Here is an 18,620-nt window from a genome sequence, read left to right as displayed (position 1 = left end):
GGACTCTCTCCAATTTGTCCACATCCCTTCTGTAGTGGGGGACCAAAACTGGACACAGTACTCCAGGTGTGGCCTCACCAGTACCAAATAGAGGGGAATAATCACTCCCTCAATCTATTTGCAATGTTCCTACTAATACATAGACCATAGACCCACAGAGCTATAAATAGATACATGACATTCATACAAAATAATACAGATATTTCCTATGTTCCTCACAGAAGGTGAGGCTTAAATTGCTAATGCTTAATTGCTCAAGCACTCTAATATCCCTTCCTGGCAATGCAAAGCAGTAGCTTTTGGGGATTGGATGCTCACAGGATTGCTCAAACTTGAATTAATGAGCTCTTACTTCTCATGGTTTAATGGCCAGGAATCAGGTTCTACAGCTGAGGTTTTTGTCTCTCATCATTCTCCAGAAACTGGATTTTCTGAGTAAAAAGCCCTACATCTACCTGGATGCATCAGTGAGTGCTATGCAGTATACAGGGCCGGCTCCAGGCACCAGCTGAGCAAGCTGGTGCTTGGGGCAGCAGATTGTTGGAGGTGGCATTCTGCCCAATCTTAGGGCGGCACGGCCGCTTTTTGTTGTTGTTGTTGTTCTTGTTCTGCTCTGGCCGCCCTGTAGGGGGCAGCGTCACGGAGAATCAGAGCACCCTGCAGGGCAGTCCTCTTCCTTCCCTCCCCACCGACCAGAGCGGAGCCCTCGCGGCAGGCAGCAGGTGGCAGGAGAACCCTGGGTAACAGTCAGAGCAGGGCTTGGTCCAGATAACAGCAATAAAGATTTTCCTGGTGATGTGTCCAGAGGTCACTGCTAGGGCCTAGCAGTTTGCATTTGGCTCATGGGATTGTACTGAACAGTAGTTAGTTTGCAGTGCCTACATGATGGGGATGCAAATAGCATTACTTCAGGTGTTGCAGATTTCCTATGTTTACATCCCCACATATGTTGAACCTAGAGAGAGTCATTTTTTCCCAAATATTTGCCCAACTATTTTCCCTGATCTTTCTCCTCAGTTGGAGGACACAGACTTAAGCTCCAGCTTGATTCTCCATTGCATCTTTAGCAGCATAGAATATCATTTGTACAACAAACCTTAGGATAATATCATGCCTTATTCTAAACTAAATGGAAGGATAAACAAAAATAGATCTGTCACTACGGTTCTTGATTTCAAAAGGGCTAACTTAAAAAAATTAAGGAAATTAGTTAGGGAAGTGGATTGGACTGAAGAACTTGTGGATCTAAAGGCAGAGGAGTCCTGAAATTACTTCAAGACAAAGTTGCAGAAACTATCAGAAGCCTGCATCCCAAGAAAGGGGAAAAAATTCATAGGCAGGAGTTCTAGACCAAGCTGGATGAGCAAGCATCTCAGAGAGATGATTAAGAAAAAGCAGAAAGCCTACAAAAGGTGGAAGATGGGAGTGATCCGCAAGGAAAGCTACCTTATTGAGGTCAGAACATGTAGGGATAAAGTGAGAAAGGCCAAAAGCCATGTAGAGTTGGACCTTGCAAAGGGAATTAAAACCAATAGTAAAAGGTTCTATAGACGTATAAATAAGAAGAAAACAAAGAAAGAAGAAGTGGGACCGCTAAACACTGAGGATGGAGTTGAGGTTAAGGATAATCTAGGCATGGACCAATATCTAAACAAATACTTTGCCTCAGTCTTTAATGAGGCTAATGAGGAGCTTAGGGATAACGGTAGGATGACAAATGGGAGGTAGATATTACCACATCTGAGGTAGAAGCCAAACTCGAAAAGTTTAATGGGACTAAATCGGAGGGCCCAGATAATCTTCATCCAAGAATATTAAAGGAACTGGCACATGAAATTGCAAGCCCATTAGCAAGAATTTTTAATGAATCTGTAAACTCACGGGTTGTACTGTATGACTGGAGAATTGCTAACATAGTTCCTATTTTAAGAAAGGGGGGGAAGGGATCTGGGCAACTACAGTACTGTTAGCTTGACATCTCTAGTGTGCAACGTCTTGGAAAAAATTTTGAAGGAGAAAGTAGTTAAGGACATTGAGGTCAATTGTAATTCGGACAAAATACAACATAGTTTTACAAAAGGTAGATCGTGCCAAACCAACCTGATCTCCTTCTTTGAGAAGGTAACAGATTTTTTAGACAAAGGCAATGCAGTGGATCTAATTTACTTCAATTTCAGTAAGGCATTTGATACGGTTCCACCTGAGGAATTATTAGCTAAATTGGAAAAGATGGGGATCATTATGAAAATTGTAAGGCAGATAAGGAACTGGTTAAAGGGGAGACTACAACAGGTCATACTGAACGGTGAACTATCAGGCTGGAGGGAGGTTACTAGTGGAGTTCCTCAGGGTTTGGTTTTGGAACCAATCTTATTTAATCTTTTTATTACTGACCTTGGCACAAAAAGTGGGAATGTGCTAATAAAGTTTGCAGATGACACAAAGCTGGGAGGTATTGCCAATACAGAGAAGGACCGGGATATCATACAGGAAGATTTGGATGACCTTGTAAACTGGAGTAATAGTAATAGGATGCATCCGAAGAAGTGGGCTGTAGTCCACGAAAGCTTATGCTCTAGTAATAGGATGAAATTTGATAGTGAAAAATGCAAGGTCATGCATTTAGGGATTAATAACAAGAAGTATTCTTATAAGCTGGGGACACATCAGTTGGAAGAAACAGAGGAGGAGAAGGACCTTGGGGTATTGGTTGATCACAGGATGACTATGAGCCGCCAATGTGATATGGCCGTGAAAAAAGCTAATGCGGTCTTGGGATGCATCAGGCGAGGTATTTCCAGTAGAGATACGGAGGTGTTAGTACTGTTATACAAGGCACTGGTGAGACCTCATCTGGAATACTGTGTGCAGTTCTGGTCTCCCATGTTTAGGAAAGGATGAATTCAAACTGGAATAAGTACAGAGAAGGGCTACTAGGATGATCCGAGGAATGGAAAACCTGTCTTATGAAAGGAGACTCAAAAAGCTTGTCTTGGTTAGCCTAACCAAAAGAAGGCTGAGGGGAGATATGATTGCCCTCTATAAATATATCAGAGGAATAAATACCAGGGAGGGAGAGGAATTATTTTAGCTCAGTACCAATGTGGACACAAGAACAAATGGATATAAACTGGCCATCGGGAAGTTTAGATTGAAATTAGAAGAAGGTTTCTAACCATCAGAAGAGTGAAGTTCTGGAACAGCCTTCCAAGGGGAGTAGTGGGGGCAAAAGACATATCTGGTTTCAAGACTAAGCTTGATAAGTTTGTGGAGGGGATTGTATGATGGGATAGCCTAATTCTGGCAATCAATTGGTCTTTTATATTAGCAGTAAATATGCCAAATGGCTTGCAATGGGACGTTAGATGGGGTGGGATCTGAGTTACTACAGAGAATTCTTTCCTGGGTGTCTGGCTGGTGAGTCTTGCCCACATGCTCAGGGTTTAGCTGATGGCCATATTTGGGGTCGGGAAGGAATTTTCCTCCAGGGCAGATTTCAGAGGCCTTGGGCGTTTTTTGCCTTCCTCTGCAGCGTGGGGCATGGGTCACTTGCTGGAAGATTCTCTGCACCTTGAAGTCTTTCAACCATAATTTGAGGACTTCAATGGCTAAGACACAGGTTTGACAGAGGGGTGGGTGGGTGAGATTCTGTGACCTGCATTGTGCAGGTCAGACTAGGTGATCATAATGGTTCCTTCTGACCGTAAAGTGTATGATTCTATGATTTTATATTTTTATTAGATTTTTCTGCATTTGATTACAAGACTTTATTATCTAACACAGAGAAACAATATCCTGGGACCAATACATCCACAACCGCATTGCAAACAACAGAGCAACAAAGTAAATAGGGGATATGTGCAGGGATTTGCTTTGATATTTAGTGGATTTTGTGCTTTATGCAACATGTCAGCTCTCTGCGCTATCAGATGCTATACAGTGTCCTTTTCCAGGACCAATTTTTAGGCACCCGCAAAGAGAAAAGATACCATCATATTTTATGTATCAGTGTTGAACAGAAGTGGTTGACAGAACTGTCCAGAACCTCATTGTCCTATGTCCTGTTTTACATTGGCACAGGACAGGACCATAAATGCTCTGTCTCAGTAAATCCATGCAGAACATCTCCATTTCTCTTTTAAGGTGAGTGCTGAGATTTTCCAGGGCAGTTTTCAACTTAATTTCAATGGAAACTTTTTGCCCAAATCACCCAGGTAGCTTTGAAAACCTCAAGCTAAGAGGCAGGTTTTCAAAGGTACTTTAGGTGCCTAGTAGGAGTTTCAAAAGCATCTTGGTGCCCAACACCAATCTCCCACTTGGCACTTAAACACCTTTAAAAATGTGAACCTTAATTATTGTCTATGATTTGCTTTATTTTTTTAGGAAAGCCACATATTTACTGACTGCTTTGTTCAAGGCGTTCTTGAACTCTCTGTTTTTCAGGCTGTAGATGAGGGGGTTAACCAGGGGAGTCAGGACTGTATAGCAAAGAGAGAGCACTTTGTTTAAATCTCTCAGTGTGTCGAATTTCAATAGCGTGTATGCAATCAATATAGTCCCATAGAAAATTGTCACCACTATGAGGTGAGAGGAGCAGGTGGAAAAGGCCTTCTGCCTCCCAGTGGCAGAAGGGATTCTCAGGATGGTGGTGATGATACAAACATAGGATGTCAAGGTTAGTAGAAATGGAGGCAGGGTAAATACACAGGCCATTATAAAATCCAACAACACCATCGGGTATTTGTCACCACAGCCGAGTTTTATCAGTGGGACAGGATCGCAATAAAAATGGTCAATCTCATTTGGGCCACAGAATATTAGCTGTGACATGAATAATACAAAGATGGCAGTAGCCAAAAACCCACTTAACCATGATCCAGTAGCCAACTGGAGGCAAAACCTGGTATTCATAAGAGCTAAATAGTGCAGAGGTTTACATATCACTAAATACCGATCATAAGACATGGCTGCTAGGAGATAGCATTCTGTAGAGGCCAGAGCACCAAAAAAATACAATTGTGTGAAGCAGCCATTGAAAAAGATGGTTTTGTCCCCAGTCAGGAGATTGGCCAGCATCCTAGGCAGGATGGTTGAGGTGTAGCAGGTCTCCAAGGAAGACAAGTTCCCCAGGAAGAAGTACATGGGAGTGTGAAGTTGCTTATCAGCCACAACTAGTGTAATGATGAGGGTGTTCCCAGATACGGTTGTGATGTAGATCACTAGAAACAGCAGGAAGAGAAAAATGTTCTGATCAGGGAGATTCCCAAATCCCAGGAGAATGAATTTTATGTCCGTTTGATTTCCCCAGTCTGTGTCTGCCATGGGTTGAGACTAGGAGCATAAAACAAATGGTGCAATCGAATCAGAAGAACACAGAGTTAAAAGTTAATCAAGTGTCATAACTTAAATCTATAAATGTGCAAAAACTCCTTTCCCTTTCCTAGTTACTAGCCCTAGTTTTATGTCTAAAGTTAGACCTGAGGGGCAAGTGTCTCAGACCTAGAACTGAACCCTGATGTCCCTTCAGTTAAAGGAGCAGATAGAAAATGACTTCTCCCTCTCTGCGGTGAAGGGGTTTGCAGGAAGGTGTGATGATACAGACACTGGTATGTATGTGTGTGGTATGTAACCTATCATTTAAATCAGCTTCTGTGCCAGATGACTGGAGAATAGCTAATGTGACACCAATTTTTAAAAAGTCTCCAGAAGCAATCCTGGCCACTACAGACCAGTAAGCCTAACTTCAGTACTGGGCAAACTGTTTGAAACTATAGTAAAGAACAGAATTATCAGACACATAAATGAATATGATTTGTTGGGAAGAGTCAACATGGTTTTGGAAAGGGAAATCATACCTCACCAATCTACTAGACTGCTTTCAGGGGTTTTAACAAGCATGGGGATACGGGAGATCCGGTGGATATAGTGTACTTAGATTTTCAGAAAGGCTTTGACAAGGACCCTCACCAAAGGCTCTTAAGCAAAATAAGCTGCCATGGGATAAGAGGGAAGGTTCTCTCATGGCTCGGTAACTAGTTAAAATATAGGAAACAAAGAGTAGGAATAAAAGGTTAGTTCTCGGAATGGACAGTGGTAAACAGTGGTGTCCCCCAATGGTCTGTATTGGGACAAATGCTGTTCAACATATTCATAAATGATCTGGAAAAGGGTAAACAGTGAGTTGGCAAAATTTGCAGATGATACAAACCTCCTCAAGATAGTTAAGTCTAAAGAAGACTGTGAAGTGTTACAAAGGGATCTCACAAAACTGGGTGACTATGCAACAAAATGGCAGATGAAATTCAATGTTGATAAATGCAAAGTAATGCACATTGGAAAACATAATGCCAAATATACATATAAAGCGCTGGGGTCTAGGTTAGCTGTTACCACTCAAGACAGAGATTTTGGAGTCATTGTGGATAGTTCTCTGAAAACATCTACTCATTGTGCAGTGACATTCAAAAAAGCTAATAGAATGTTGGGAATCATTAGGAAAGGAAAAGACAATAAGACAGAAAATATCATATTGCCTCTATATAAATCCATGTGGTATGCCCACATCTTGAATACTGAGTGCAGATGTGATCATTCACATCTCAAAAACGATATATTTGAATTGAAAAAGGTTCAGAAAAGGGCAACAAAAATGATTAGGGGTATGGAACAGCTTCTACATGAGAAGAGATTAATGACTCGGACTTTTCAGCTTGGGAAAGAGATGGCTAAGGGGACATGATAGAGGTCTATAAAATCATGACTGGTGTGGAGAAAGTAAATAAGGAAGTGTTATTTACTTCTCATAAAACAAAAACTAGGGGTCACCAAATGAAATGAATAGGCAGCAGGTTTAAAACAAAGAAAAGGAAGTATTTTTCACACAATGCACAGGCAATCTGTGGAACTCTTTGCCAGACGATGTTGTGAAGGCCAAGACTATAACAGTGTTCAAAAAAGAACTAGATGAATTCATGGAGGATAGGTCCATCAATGGCTATTATCCAGGATGGGAATGGATGGTGTCCCTAGCCTCTGTTTGCCAGAAGCTGGGAATGAGTGACGGGGATGGATCACTTGATGATTACTTGTTCTGTTCATTCCCTCTGAGGCACCTGGCATTGGCCACAGTTGGAAGACAGGATACTGTGCTACATGGTCCTTTGGTCTGACCCAGTGTAGCTTTTCTTATGTTCTTATGATGTCAGAAGAGTAACAAAGGGAGCTGACTAAACTGGGGTGGCTGGGCAACAAATGGCAGGCAAAATTCAGTGTTGAAAAGTGAAAATTACAGTACATTCTCACTATAATGAACCTCTAAGGATCCAAGTCATTTGTTTGGTACAGCTAGGGGTTCGTTATAGTGAGGGGGGCAGCTCCTTCAACCCCAGGGCAGCAGATATGGGTGTGCGTCCTCTTCTGGCCCTAGGCTGAGGCTTCAGATGACAGCACTCCTCTGCCCCCCACCACAGCCCTGGGTCTGGAGGAGCTCTCAGCCACTCACAGAGAGCAGGGCTGGAGGTATGATCCAGAGACCGTGTTCACTATAGCCCAAGATTTGCTATTGCAAAGATGATTATAGTGAAGGTCTAATGTAATTCAAATTGTAAAAAAATAATCCAAATTCTACATACAAAATTAGCTGTTACCACTCAAGAAAGAGCTCTTGGAGTCATTGTGGATAGATCTCTGAAAACATCCACTCAATGTGCAGTGGCAGTCAAAAAAGTGAATAGAATGTTGGGAACCTTTAGGAAAGGGATAGAGAATAAAACAGAAAATATCTCAATGCCATTATATTAATTCATGGTACAGTCACTCCTTGAATACTGTGTGCAGTTCCGGTTGCTCCATTTAAAAAAAGATGTATTGTAACTGGAGAAGGTACAGAGAAAGGCTAAAAAAAAAATGATTAGGGGAAAGGAACAGCTTTCATATGAGGAGAGATTGAAAAGACCTGGGCTGTTTGGATTAAAAAAGAGATGGCTAAGAGGGGATATGATAGAGGTCTATAAAATCATGAATGGTGTGGAGAAAATGAATAGGGAAGTGTTTTTTACCTCTTCATATTACAAAAAAACTAGGGGTCACCTGATAAAATGAAAAGGCAGCAGGTTTAAAACAAACATAAGGAAGTACATCTTCTCACAATGCACAGTCATCCTGTGCAATTTGTTACTAGGAGATGATGTGAAAGTCCAAAGTATAACTTGGTTCAAAAAAGAATTTAAAAAAGATAGGTTCATGAAGGATAGGTGACTCAATGGCTATTAGTCGAGATGGTCAGGGACACAACCCCATGCTCCAGATGTCCCTAAAACTATAACTGCCTAAAACTGGGAGTGGACAACAAGGGAAGGATCACTCAGAACTTCCCTGTTTTGTTTGTTCCCTCTGCAGCTTCTGGCACTGGCCACTGCCAGAGACAGGATTCTGGTCTAGATGGACCTTTGGTCTCATCTAATTTGGCCGTTCTTATGTTTATATCACCTCATGCAATATCAGATCAACAACAGTGAAAATAACAGTCCATTTCTCTGGTAGCCAAAGTAGAGAGATCAGAAAAAAATGTTCCTCTACTATAATCTCCTATCTAGTAAAAAGAACAGGAGTACTTGTGGCACCTTAGAGACTAACTTTTTGGGGCAGAAAATTTATGCTGAAATGCAAAATCACACTGTTGACAATGGCCAGAATGTTGAGTATTGGAGGAAACAAAATCAATATCAACTAAATCTTGACATAAGTGTTTCAATCCAGTATAATGTGTTTAGCACATATCTTCCATTAAAATTAATGGTAATTATTCCCACCGTATACCTACTTACTGAATGTTTATTGTTCCATATGCAAAGGAATCTTGATTTTCACCCTCCCACATGAGATCAGTTTTGCCATAAATGACGAAGTGGACAAAACTCTTTCTTAGGTCATGTAATACAAAAGCAAAGATAATTACGAGGATGATTATTATGATTATGGAAAGTGTTGATAGGAGCTGAAAATGTATTTTATGTTTCAGATGATAATTCCTGATATTAACTATATCACAGTATTAAAATGCATTTCATTTGGGGGTGGATTTTAGGAAGGGGCGAAACCAGGCTAATTTGCAACCCTTACTGTGCATTGACTCTCCTCAGCCCTATTGTACTAAGATAAATGAAACAAATGGATTAACAAAGGGGTCTTTGGCCAGCATTAAACAGAGTTAAACAAGGTTTAGGGTGTGGAACAGACACCCCAGCCTGCTTAGTATCATGGCAAAGCACTTTTCCCCACTTACTTTATCTAAATTTTGGTCTATCTGCTGCATAGCCCACTTGTTCATAAGCATTTGTTTATTTATCTATGACCAATTGTTATGATCACACCTTTGGCCCATTTATTCCATCTAAATTAGTCCATAATAATCGCAGCTGATAACGCAGGAATGAAAAAGAGTCTGGGAAGGAAGATACTGCCTTTGCACTTGCAGGGTATAAATACACCTCTACCCCGATATAACGCTGTCCTCGGGAGCCAAAAAATCTTACCGCATTATAGGTGAAAACGCGTTATATCAAACTTGCTTTGATCCGCCAGAGCGTGCAGCCCCGAACCCCCGGAGCACTGCTTTACCGTGTTATATCTGAATTCATGTTATATTGGGTTGTGTTATATCGGGGTAGAGGTGTATCTGCCTCATGCTCCTCTGCAATCTGGGCTCACCCCTCTCCACACCATAGGACTCAGACCTCTATTCCTTGAATAGCCTACTGTTCTCTACATATGGAAGGCATTCTCCTGCATGGCACACAGAACCTAAAATTCCAATTGATTCAAGAAGCTACTTGTTTGACATTTCTGCCTCTGAAAGTGCCTCATCTTTATTGCCTGTAAATTGCCGGTGACAGCCCAACCTACTTAGTGATGATCAATATAACTGGAAGAATTTCAGGGTCATCAAATGGACCAGGACACTCATTAAACCCAAGGACAATTATGCATCCTGACCTTTGAGGTGGTGTTAAAAATCTCAACCTGAGCATCTCTGCAATGGCTGAAAAGGAGGGGATCTCTTTCCATTAAAATTGTGAAGTTTTGAACAAAATGTTTTGTCCCAAAGCTGGATGAAATGTCAAAATCATAAAAATTTACTTGGAAAGGAACTGAAAAGTAAAATTCCATTTCAGGAGAAGTGACAAGGAATTTTTCAGCTTCCTGACTGCTCACGGAGGAGACTGTTGTAAAGCTTGGAAGGTTTCAATTTTTATTGGTAAATGTGCATCCCATTGTACACATACAAACCAACCCAAAAGTATTTCCATCTAAACTAATCAACATTTACAGATAGGCAAAGTAAGACAAATGCTGCCTGAGAACTTATTAGAGTCAAAATCCAGTGATTTAGACATTTGAATTAGGCTTGTTACAAATGGACTATTGAATGAACAGTAAAAACAGGTATGATGTGTTGATTTAAGGCTATTTACTTGGAATTGTTTGACATGCACTGTACTCAATTTGTCTTTTAACAGTTATACAGCTTTAACTTTCTGCATCTCAAAGTCTACTGCCATTAAATAATTATCAGAGTCTGCAGAGGGAACAAACAGAATAAAGCAGTTCTGAGTGATCTGTCCTTTGTCGTCCACTACCAGCTTCAGGCACTTATAGTTTTAGTGATCTAGATGAAATTACTTTATGGTGGGTACACAACTGGTTGAAAGACCATACTCAAAGAGTAGTTATCAGTAGTTCGCTGTCAAATTGGAGGGGTATATCTAATGGGGTCCCACAGGATTCTGTCGTGGGTCCATACCATTTAATATTTTAATTAATGACTAGGATAATGGAGTGGATATGCAGATGACACTGAGCTGGGAGGGCTTGCAAGTACTTTGGAGGACACAGTAAGAATCGAAAATGATCTAAAGAAATTGACGAATTGGTCTGAGATTAACAAGATGAAATTCAATAAAGACAAGTTCAAAGCACTTCACTTAGGAAGGAAAAATTAAATGCACAACTACAAAATGGGAAATAACTGGTTAGGTGGTAGTACGGCTGAAAAGGCTCTGGGGGTTATAATGTATCACAAATTGAATGTGAGTCAACAGTGTAATGCCATTGCAAAAAAGGCTAATATTCTGGGGTGTGATCACATAAGTGTGATATGTAAGTCACGGGAGGTAATTGTCCCACTTCATTCAGCATTGGTGAGGCCTCAGATGGAATATTGGGTCCAATTCTAGTCACCACATACGAGGAAAAAATGTGGATAAATAGGAGAGAGTCCAGAGGAGAGCAACAAAAATGATAAAGGGTGTAGGAAACCTGACCTATGAGACAAGGTGAAAAAAATAGGGCATGTTTAATCTGGATAAAAGAAGACTAAGGCAAGATATGATAACAGTCTTCACATATGTTAAGGGTTATCAAGAGTATGGTGTTAAATTATTCTCCAGTCCACTGAAAGATAGGAAAGAAGTAATGGGCTTCGTCTGCAGTAAGGGAGATTTAGATTAGTTATTAGGAAAATCTTTCTAACTACAAGAGTAGTTAAGCTTGGGAATAGGCTTCCAGGAAATCCCCATCACTGGAGGTTTTTAAGAACATGTTAGACAAACCCCTGTCAGGGATGGGTTAGGTTTATTTGGTCCTGCTTCAGTTCAGGGGGTTGGACTTGATGACCCCTCGAGGTCCCTTCCAACCCTACATTTCTATAATTCTATGAAACCTTTTTCTGCCAAATCAACATTTTTTGAGAAAACCGAGTGTCAGAAACTTTCTGACCAACTTTATTCCTTATCTTTATTCCCTGACAGTTCAGTGGATCCGCAAAGTCTTGCAGTTCCCTGATTCCAACTTACTGAAAGAGTTTGCTGTTTGCTTTTTCCTCAGAACACTTGTTCTTCAAATTCCCTCCTATCCCCTCTGAAAGTTGGACTTCTTCTTATATCAGACCCTGTCACTGCCTTCATTTCCCCTGTTCCTCCGTCAAACAAACTTCCACTGTTGGTGCCTTTGAATTATCTTCTCCATCTGAGGTCTTGTCTATTGACCTGAAATAACAGTTTCACTCATATTCAGTATCTCCCAGTGAGCTCCTCCTGGTCCTCTGATTCCCTCTCAAGTGGATGCTCCTACCCCTCAATGCTGCTACGGAGAGTTTCTTTCCCACTCCTCTCTGACTCCTGGTCCCCTCTGGGTCCCCTACAACCCTCTCATCTTTCCCTGGATGTCAGGCCCAGGTCTCTGACAGCTCCACACGCTGGCTCCCTCTTTTAGGAAGCCCCATCCTGAGCTACTGTCTTGTCACCCAAACCTAACTCACCTGCTGGGTTCAGAGGACAAGGCATAGGTGGGGGCTGAGCCCATCTCCCCTTCAAGGGCCAGCCCACCCTGTATTATCCTGCTAATTTCCTCCTTATGTTTTACATGCCATTGTTATGGTCCTTTCTATCCTATTCCAGGCTTCGGATTAGTCACACTGATCCAGATCTCCAGCTAGAGTGAACTGGCTGAAGATCCACTGGAGTGAATGAGACAGCCCCCAGCTGGTGTGAATTGGCCATAGTTTCAGCTAGCATGAATCACCCAGAGCTCTGTTGGATTCAGTGGGCCAGACCCAGGTTGGTGTGAATCAGCCACAGCTCTACTGGAAGCAGTGGTCCAGATCCCTGGCTGAGGCCCTTTCACAAGACGTATCTCAATTTCCCCATTGTGAAATGGTGCTATTACCACAGGCTGTCACTGCTGCGGGAAGATGAGGCTAAAACTGTCAATATTCACAAAGCACATTCATGCTCTTTCTGGAAGGTGGGATAGAAACACAGCCAGGAAGATGGTGCTCACCTGTAACCACAGAACAGCTGAAGCTTGAAGAGTGAGATCTTATAGAACAGCTGAAGCTTGAAGAGCGAGATCTTATTTCTCAGGTACAGCAGAAGAGAGACAAGAACCTCAGTTGAGGATCCTTTCTGTAGAAACTGGATTTTCTCTGTAAAGACACCTGAATTTACCTGAATGGATGAGCCGCTGCCACAATGTGTCTTAGAACATGTTCTTCCCCCTCTGTTTACACAGTCCAGATTTCACCTCGTACTTGTATCCTTGTCCATGGCAGCCTGCTTCTCCCTTGATTCCATCTCTGAAGGGGCTAAGCCTGGGGAATTAACACTGTGTTTTCTGTGAAGACAGTACAAACAACTGTCCTGATGCAAACAACCTCCCACGCCCAGAGGAATTGCCTTTCTGCTACCTGCCATAGGTGGTCATTGCTCTGCATGGCTGAAGTGTAATTCAGAGCCCATGGCGTGCATGGCCATACAGACATTGACTCTGCTGAGAAGTCTTTACTCATGTCAGTTATCCCATTATCTTCAGTGGAAATATTCCATAAGTAACAATGGCTAAGTAGAGTCCTGTCTGCCTAACTGGCACAATTGCAGATACCACAGATTTTTTGGGCTGAAGTTCACTCACAAGTTTGCCCAGAGGTAGTCATTGTTTGTTCTGTTTTTTTTTTTTTTTCAAACATTTCTTTTGGTGAAAATGGATTTTTTATCATAAAAGAAATAAAAGTGTTGTGGAGCATTGTCATTTCTTTTCATTGAATGAAAACTGTTTTTGTTTTGTTTTGTTTTCAAAAACTGGAAAAAAAATAATTTGGGTATTTTTCTCCATCCCTCCTTCTCCAGTGAAAAAAGTGTAAAAACACTAAAAAAAATCCATGAAAACTTTCTAACAAAATGAAATGACTTTGTGTCTGTGTGAAAAATTCTTTCTTTCTTTCTTTCTTTCTTTCTTTCTTTCTTTCTTTCTTTCTTTCTTTCTTTCTTTCTTTCTCATTTTAGAAATGAAAAATAAATCAGTTTTTTTCTCCCCTTTTCCCCTCTACCCTTCTTTACAAGTGGAAAGGGAAAAGAAAGGAGAGGGTGGATCCTCAAAATGCAAGGAATAAAAACAAATCATTTTTTGTTTAATCAAAAAACTTGAAAATACATATTTTTAAAATGAAGATTTAATTTGATTTTTTTCCTGTGGCACATACATAGCAATTTTGAACAGATCTAGATGGTGCCTTGAACATTACTTGGTTGTCGATTCTTTTCTGGCCAAAACTCCCACCCTTGCATTCCCAACTGGCCAAGTTCACTTGGACACTAATGACTTGAACTCCAATCATGATTTCCTTTCCCAATGCATTTTTAAGGACACCATTAAAATGTACAGGTGCACAGTTTAAATGCAGCCCATTGTGTTCATTATTTTTATTCAATATTAAGAGTTGGGTACCAAAGAAATATTAACATGTGACAGGAAGCCAGCACAGAAACTGTCCTTTGAATTTCAGGATCCCTGATGTTGCACCTACCCAATCTATCGCCTTGGCTTGAAAATTCCCAGAATTTAACAGTGTTCTCTGCCCTGGTGTTTCTCTGCCTGAATTTCCAACCACATAAAGAAAAAGAATAGAAAATTAGACAGTAATTATAACTCAATGTGCAGTGACAGTCAAAAAAGTGAACAGAATGTTGGGAAGCATTAAGAAAGAAATAGATAATAAGACAGAAAAATATCATATTGCCTCTATATAAATCCATGGTAAGCCCACATCTTGAATACTGAGTGCAGATGTGGTCGCCCCATCTCAAAAAAGATATATTGCAACCGGGAAAGGTTTAGAAAAGGGCAAAAAAAATTATTAGAGATATGGAATGGTTCTGTATGAGGAGAGAGCAATAAGCCTGGGACTTTTCAGCTTAGGAGAAGAGACGACTAAGGGGAGAAATGATTGAGGTATATAAAATCATGACTGGTGTGGAAAAAGTAAATAAGGATGTGTTATTTACTCCTCATAACACAAGAACTAGGGGTTAATGAAATTAATAGGCAGCAAGGTTAAAACAAACAAAAAGAAGTTTTTTTTTTCCACACAACGCACAGGCAATCTGTGGAACTCCTTGCCAGAAGATGTTGTGAAGGCCAAAACTATAACAGGGTTCAAAAAAAAAAAAGAACTGGATGAATTCATGGAGGATAGGTCCATCAATGGCTATTAGCCAGGATGGGCAGGGATGGTGTCCCTAGCCTCTGTTGGCCAGAAGCTGGGAATGGGCAACAGTGGATGGATCACTTGATTATTACGTGTTCTGTTCATTCCCTCTGGGGCACCTGGGATTGGCCACAGTTGGAAGAAAGGATACTGGGCTAGATGGACCTTTGGTCTGACCCAGTATGGCTGTTCTTATGTTCTAATGTTATGTTCTTAAGTCTTAAAGCTAGAGCTGTTTGGAAATGGTAAAGAGTTGCGGATGAAAATTTTGAAATAAGTTTAATTTCCCAGCTTTCCAAAAATAGCAATTTTCATGTATTTGAAACATTTTGGAATTTTTTGGAACTTTTTTATTATTTCAGAATTATTTTTGTTGGCTTTTCTGCCTTTTTTTCCTCTCCTCACTACATCTTTTTTTCCCTCCACGTTTGTCCTCTTTCTGTTTTGCCAACAAAATTATGAGGAAAGAGGTGGAAATGAGGAAAAGAAAAGAAAAGAAAAGAAAAGAAAAGAAAAGAAAAGAGGTAAAAACCTAAACAAATAAAAAACAAAAACTGAAAAACTTTCATTTTGGGGTGTCATCAAATAAAATGGAAAAATTATATATAAATTATATATATATATATTTCTCTACAAATTTCAAAAGCAGTCAGCTTTTCATGAACAAAAGATATTGCATTAAAAGGGTCTACCACTCTGCCAATAGGTGAGAGGATGTCAGAATTTCTCAGTATGTCATCACTTTCTCACATGGTGTTTCAGCCGCCAGAAACAAATGGGATGTGGTGAAATTCAGTCCCTGTTGAAGTCAAGGCAAGATTTATCACTGACATTAAGGGAACCAAGATTACACAGCATGGACACTGTGTTATGACTCAATGAATGATCTGAGATCATCCTCATTTGTTTTCAGCCTAAAACAATTTGCTAGGGGCATTTGAATTCTTGACAAAGCCACAAACTCACTGAGAGCTTTGCTCACTGCATCAACTTCCTTGTTTCTCAGGTTATATCTGAAAGGGTTGATTGGTGGGCTCAGAATAGCATAGAACATGTATAGCTTCCTCTGTGTATCTCTTTCCATGCACCTCTCAGCAGCCATTACAAGTGAGAGCCTCCTGTAGCTTCATTCCAGCTAATAGAAATGAGGGAGAGAGTAAAAGAGCAGCTTCCATTCCTGACTACCATGTCAATGCAGGGATAGGGGCCTGCTCTTGGTGATGAGAGAGAAAGAGGCCCCATTCCCTTCTCATGGCCTCTCACCAATTTACTACCCCTATAAAACACAAGGCGTCTTAATTTGACTGGTTGCATTGCAAAGTTTCTCTGTGCCAGAGGATGCTACCTTGAGAGGAAATTCATGCAAAAATAAAATTAGTTTACACAAAAAGCTGCATTTTCTTGGAGGTTGTGTGTAAAAATCTTGCTTGATGCCATTAAAAACACATTTTCAAAGAAAGTCATAACTTGCAGTGGACCTCTGTGGGGTTTAGATGGTTACAGGCAGGTTCTGGGGAATGACTAGACATGTTTTTCCATCATAGAGTATTTATATAGTTACAAACATGTATAGAGACCCATATCTCTTGCACCTCAAACTGTAGCCATAGTCATGAGATGAAAAAGTAGGGTTTCACCACAACGGGGTTCTGTCCAGGATCCCAAGCCCACTAGCCCAAGGATGGAGAACACTGGACATACCCACTTCCACTTCTTTCCTGGCAGGCCACACAGAAAATAGGTGACAGAGCTAGGAAACAAATTAATTTTTCTATTGCCTAATCCACCAGACCTTCCTGCCTCAGCCTGGGAAGGAAGGAGATACTGCAGCTATGCTGTCTACATGCTGCATGGCTGCATAGGGTCACTGATGAGAACTTAGCATGCATACTGTACTGCATGATTGATATGAGAAAGAGCAGCTATGTTGCTCTTGATGTTGCCCAGATATCAGCAGAAGCTCTAGGGTGGAAAAAGGGATAGCTATACTATACTCAGATCTCTACACGGCTGCCGAAAATAAGGGATAAGAAAGGGGCAGCTATAGGGATAGATTATCAGTTCTAGTAAACCCATAACTCTGTTTACTTTAATGGGGCTACATCAATTTGCATCAGATGGGGATCTGGCCCATTGACTCCAATAGAGCTACAGCTTATGCCTACCAGCTGGGGATCTGGCCCACGGATCCAGCAGAGCTACGTCAATTTACATCAGAGGAGAATGTTGGCCACTAACCCCAATGGAGATTCATTGGTTTACACCAGCTGGGGATCTGGCCCACTGACACCGATGGAGTTAACGTCAGTGTAATCCAGCTGGCAATCTGGCCCATTGTCATCACTCCAAAAGATAAACTAGTGCTTCACCATGAGGTGAAAGATTTCCCCCCAGAGGCTCATTAGGTTATTTCACTAAATGCAATTACATTTGGGAAAACACAAGTCAGTGACATGAGACATTAATAAAAACAACACTTTGGAGAAATAAAAGCTTAATGGTGATGGGTTGAAGTGAGACCTTATTCAAAAGTTTTGGGACTTGATTATACTTATTAAAAACTTTGAACTGGATTGGGAATAACGATCTCCCCCAAAGGATTTGCAATAAGAAAGAAATTGTTGGTCTTAGGCTTCCCTCAAAACACCAGCGTAATTCAGGTCAAGGTGAGACAGCTTTCCCCAAATGTGGACAATATATGTGATGCACAAATTCAATGGTTTTATAGACTATGCTAGAATGTTTACATTAATTGATGTGTGCATAAACACAAATGTGCATGTGTTTCTGTCTGCATAAACCACTATCCTCTTCTGCGTGGTTTTAGATCCTCTAAAGTGTGCTCTTTTTTTACGCTTCGTAGAACTGATTTTCTTGAGCTAATGTAATGGCCAGTGCTTCCAAATCCACAATAGTCTTGGAGTGTGTGTGACATTCTATACCTTGGGGGAGCATACTGTAACCCCCATATTCCTCATTTTTGTATAATCATGATCTTACATACAAAGCATGCCTTGTAAGGTATCAGGGGACAGGTTATTTTATTTTCAATGGAAATAGATTTTTAAAATTATTTAAAATATTATAATACATATAATACATCAGGTACAAACAGATACATGAATAATTTGCTCTATATTTATGCTGGAATTTTTCAAATAATGCCGTGGATTTAGATGTCCAAGCTAAAATACAATAGGAGTTAGATGCCTAAGACCCTTAAGCTCCTTTGAAAACCCCAGCCTGAGTCTTTGTCCCATATCTCCTACACAACCAGCCTTCCTCCCCTCCATTTGTCTTAAGGTACTTTGGCCCAGATCCACAAAGGGATGTACAAAAGTGTTGAGACACTGAGCTCCCTTATAGCCTGGAGCCCCCCTGGGCTATGGGATATTCAGATTTGGGTCTCCCTCAATCTCTCCTGTCAGAGTGGCTCCACATTAATTAAATAATTGAATAATTACATATTAATTGGGCCATAGAAAGAGTGAGAAGACTTTATAGCCTAGTGGTTAGAGCACTCACCTGAGAAGTGGCTGATCCCTCTTCAATCCCTTTGCCTCAGCAGGCACAGTGGGAA

General features: G+C 40.8%; 1 protein-coding gene across 1 annotated transcript; it reads right to left on the bottom strand.

Moving 5' to 3' along the window:
- Window positions 1–4,371: 4,371 nt before the first annotated feature.
- LOC128846015 (olfactory receptor 6N1-like) lies at window positions 4,372–16,142 on the bottom strand. The gene is made up of 2 exons (XM_054045105.1): window positions 16,007–16,142; window positions 4,372–5,219 (listed from the first exon to the last, which is right to left on the bottom strand). The coding sequence occupies exons 1-2, from the start codon at window positions 16,140–16,142 to the stop codon at window positions 4,372–4,374; spliced, it is 984 nt and encodes a 327-aa protein (XP_053901080.1).
- Between the last annotated feature and the right edge of the window lie 2,478 nt (window positions 16,143–18,620).

This window comes from Malaclemys terrapin, chromosome 12 (genome assembly GCF_027887155.1).
Source record: "Malaclemys terrapin pileata isolate rMalTer1 chromosome 12, rMalTer1.hap1, whole genome shotgun sequence".
Lineage (NCBI taxonomy): Eukaryota > Metazoa > Chordata > Testudines > Emydidae > Malaclemys > Malaclemys terrapin.
The sequence above is the reverse complement of the archived record's forward strand: the minus strand, read 5'-3'. Positions and strand labels throughout refer to the sequence as shown.

Bases quoted from the DNA above. Each gene is read 5' to 3' on its own strand.
- LOC128846015 (XM_054045105.1), bottom strand. From the start codon at position 16,142: ATGGCTGCTGAGAGGTGCATGGAAAGAGATACACAGAGGAAGCTATAC. The intron at 5,220-16,006 runs GTGAGTTTGTGG...TGCTGTTTCTAG, and splicing joins TGCAGTGAGCAAAGCTCTCA to TGATCTACATCACAACCGTA.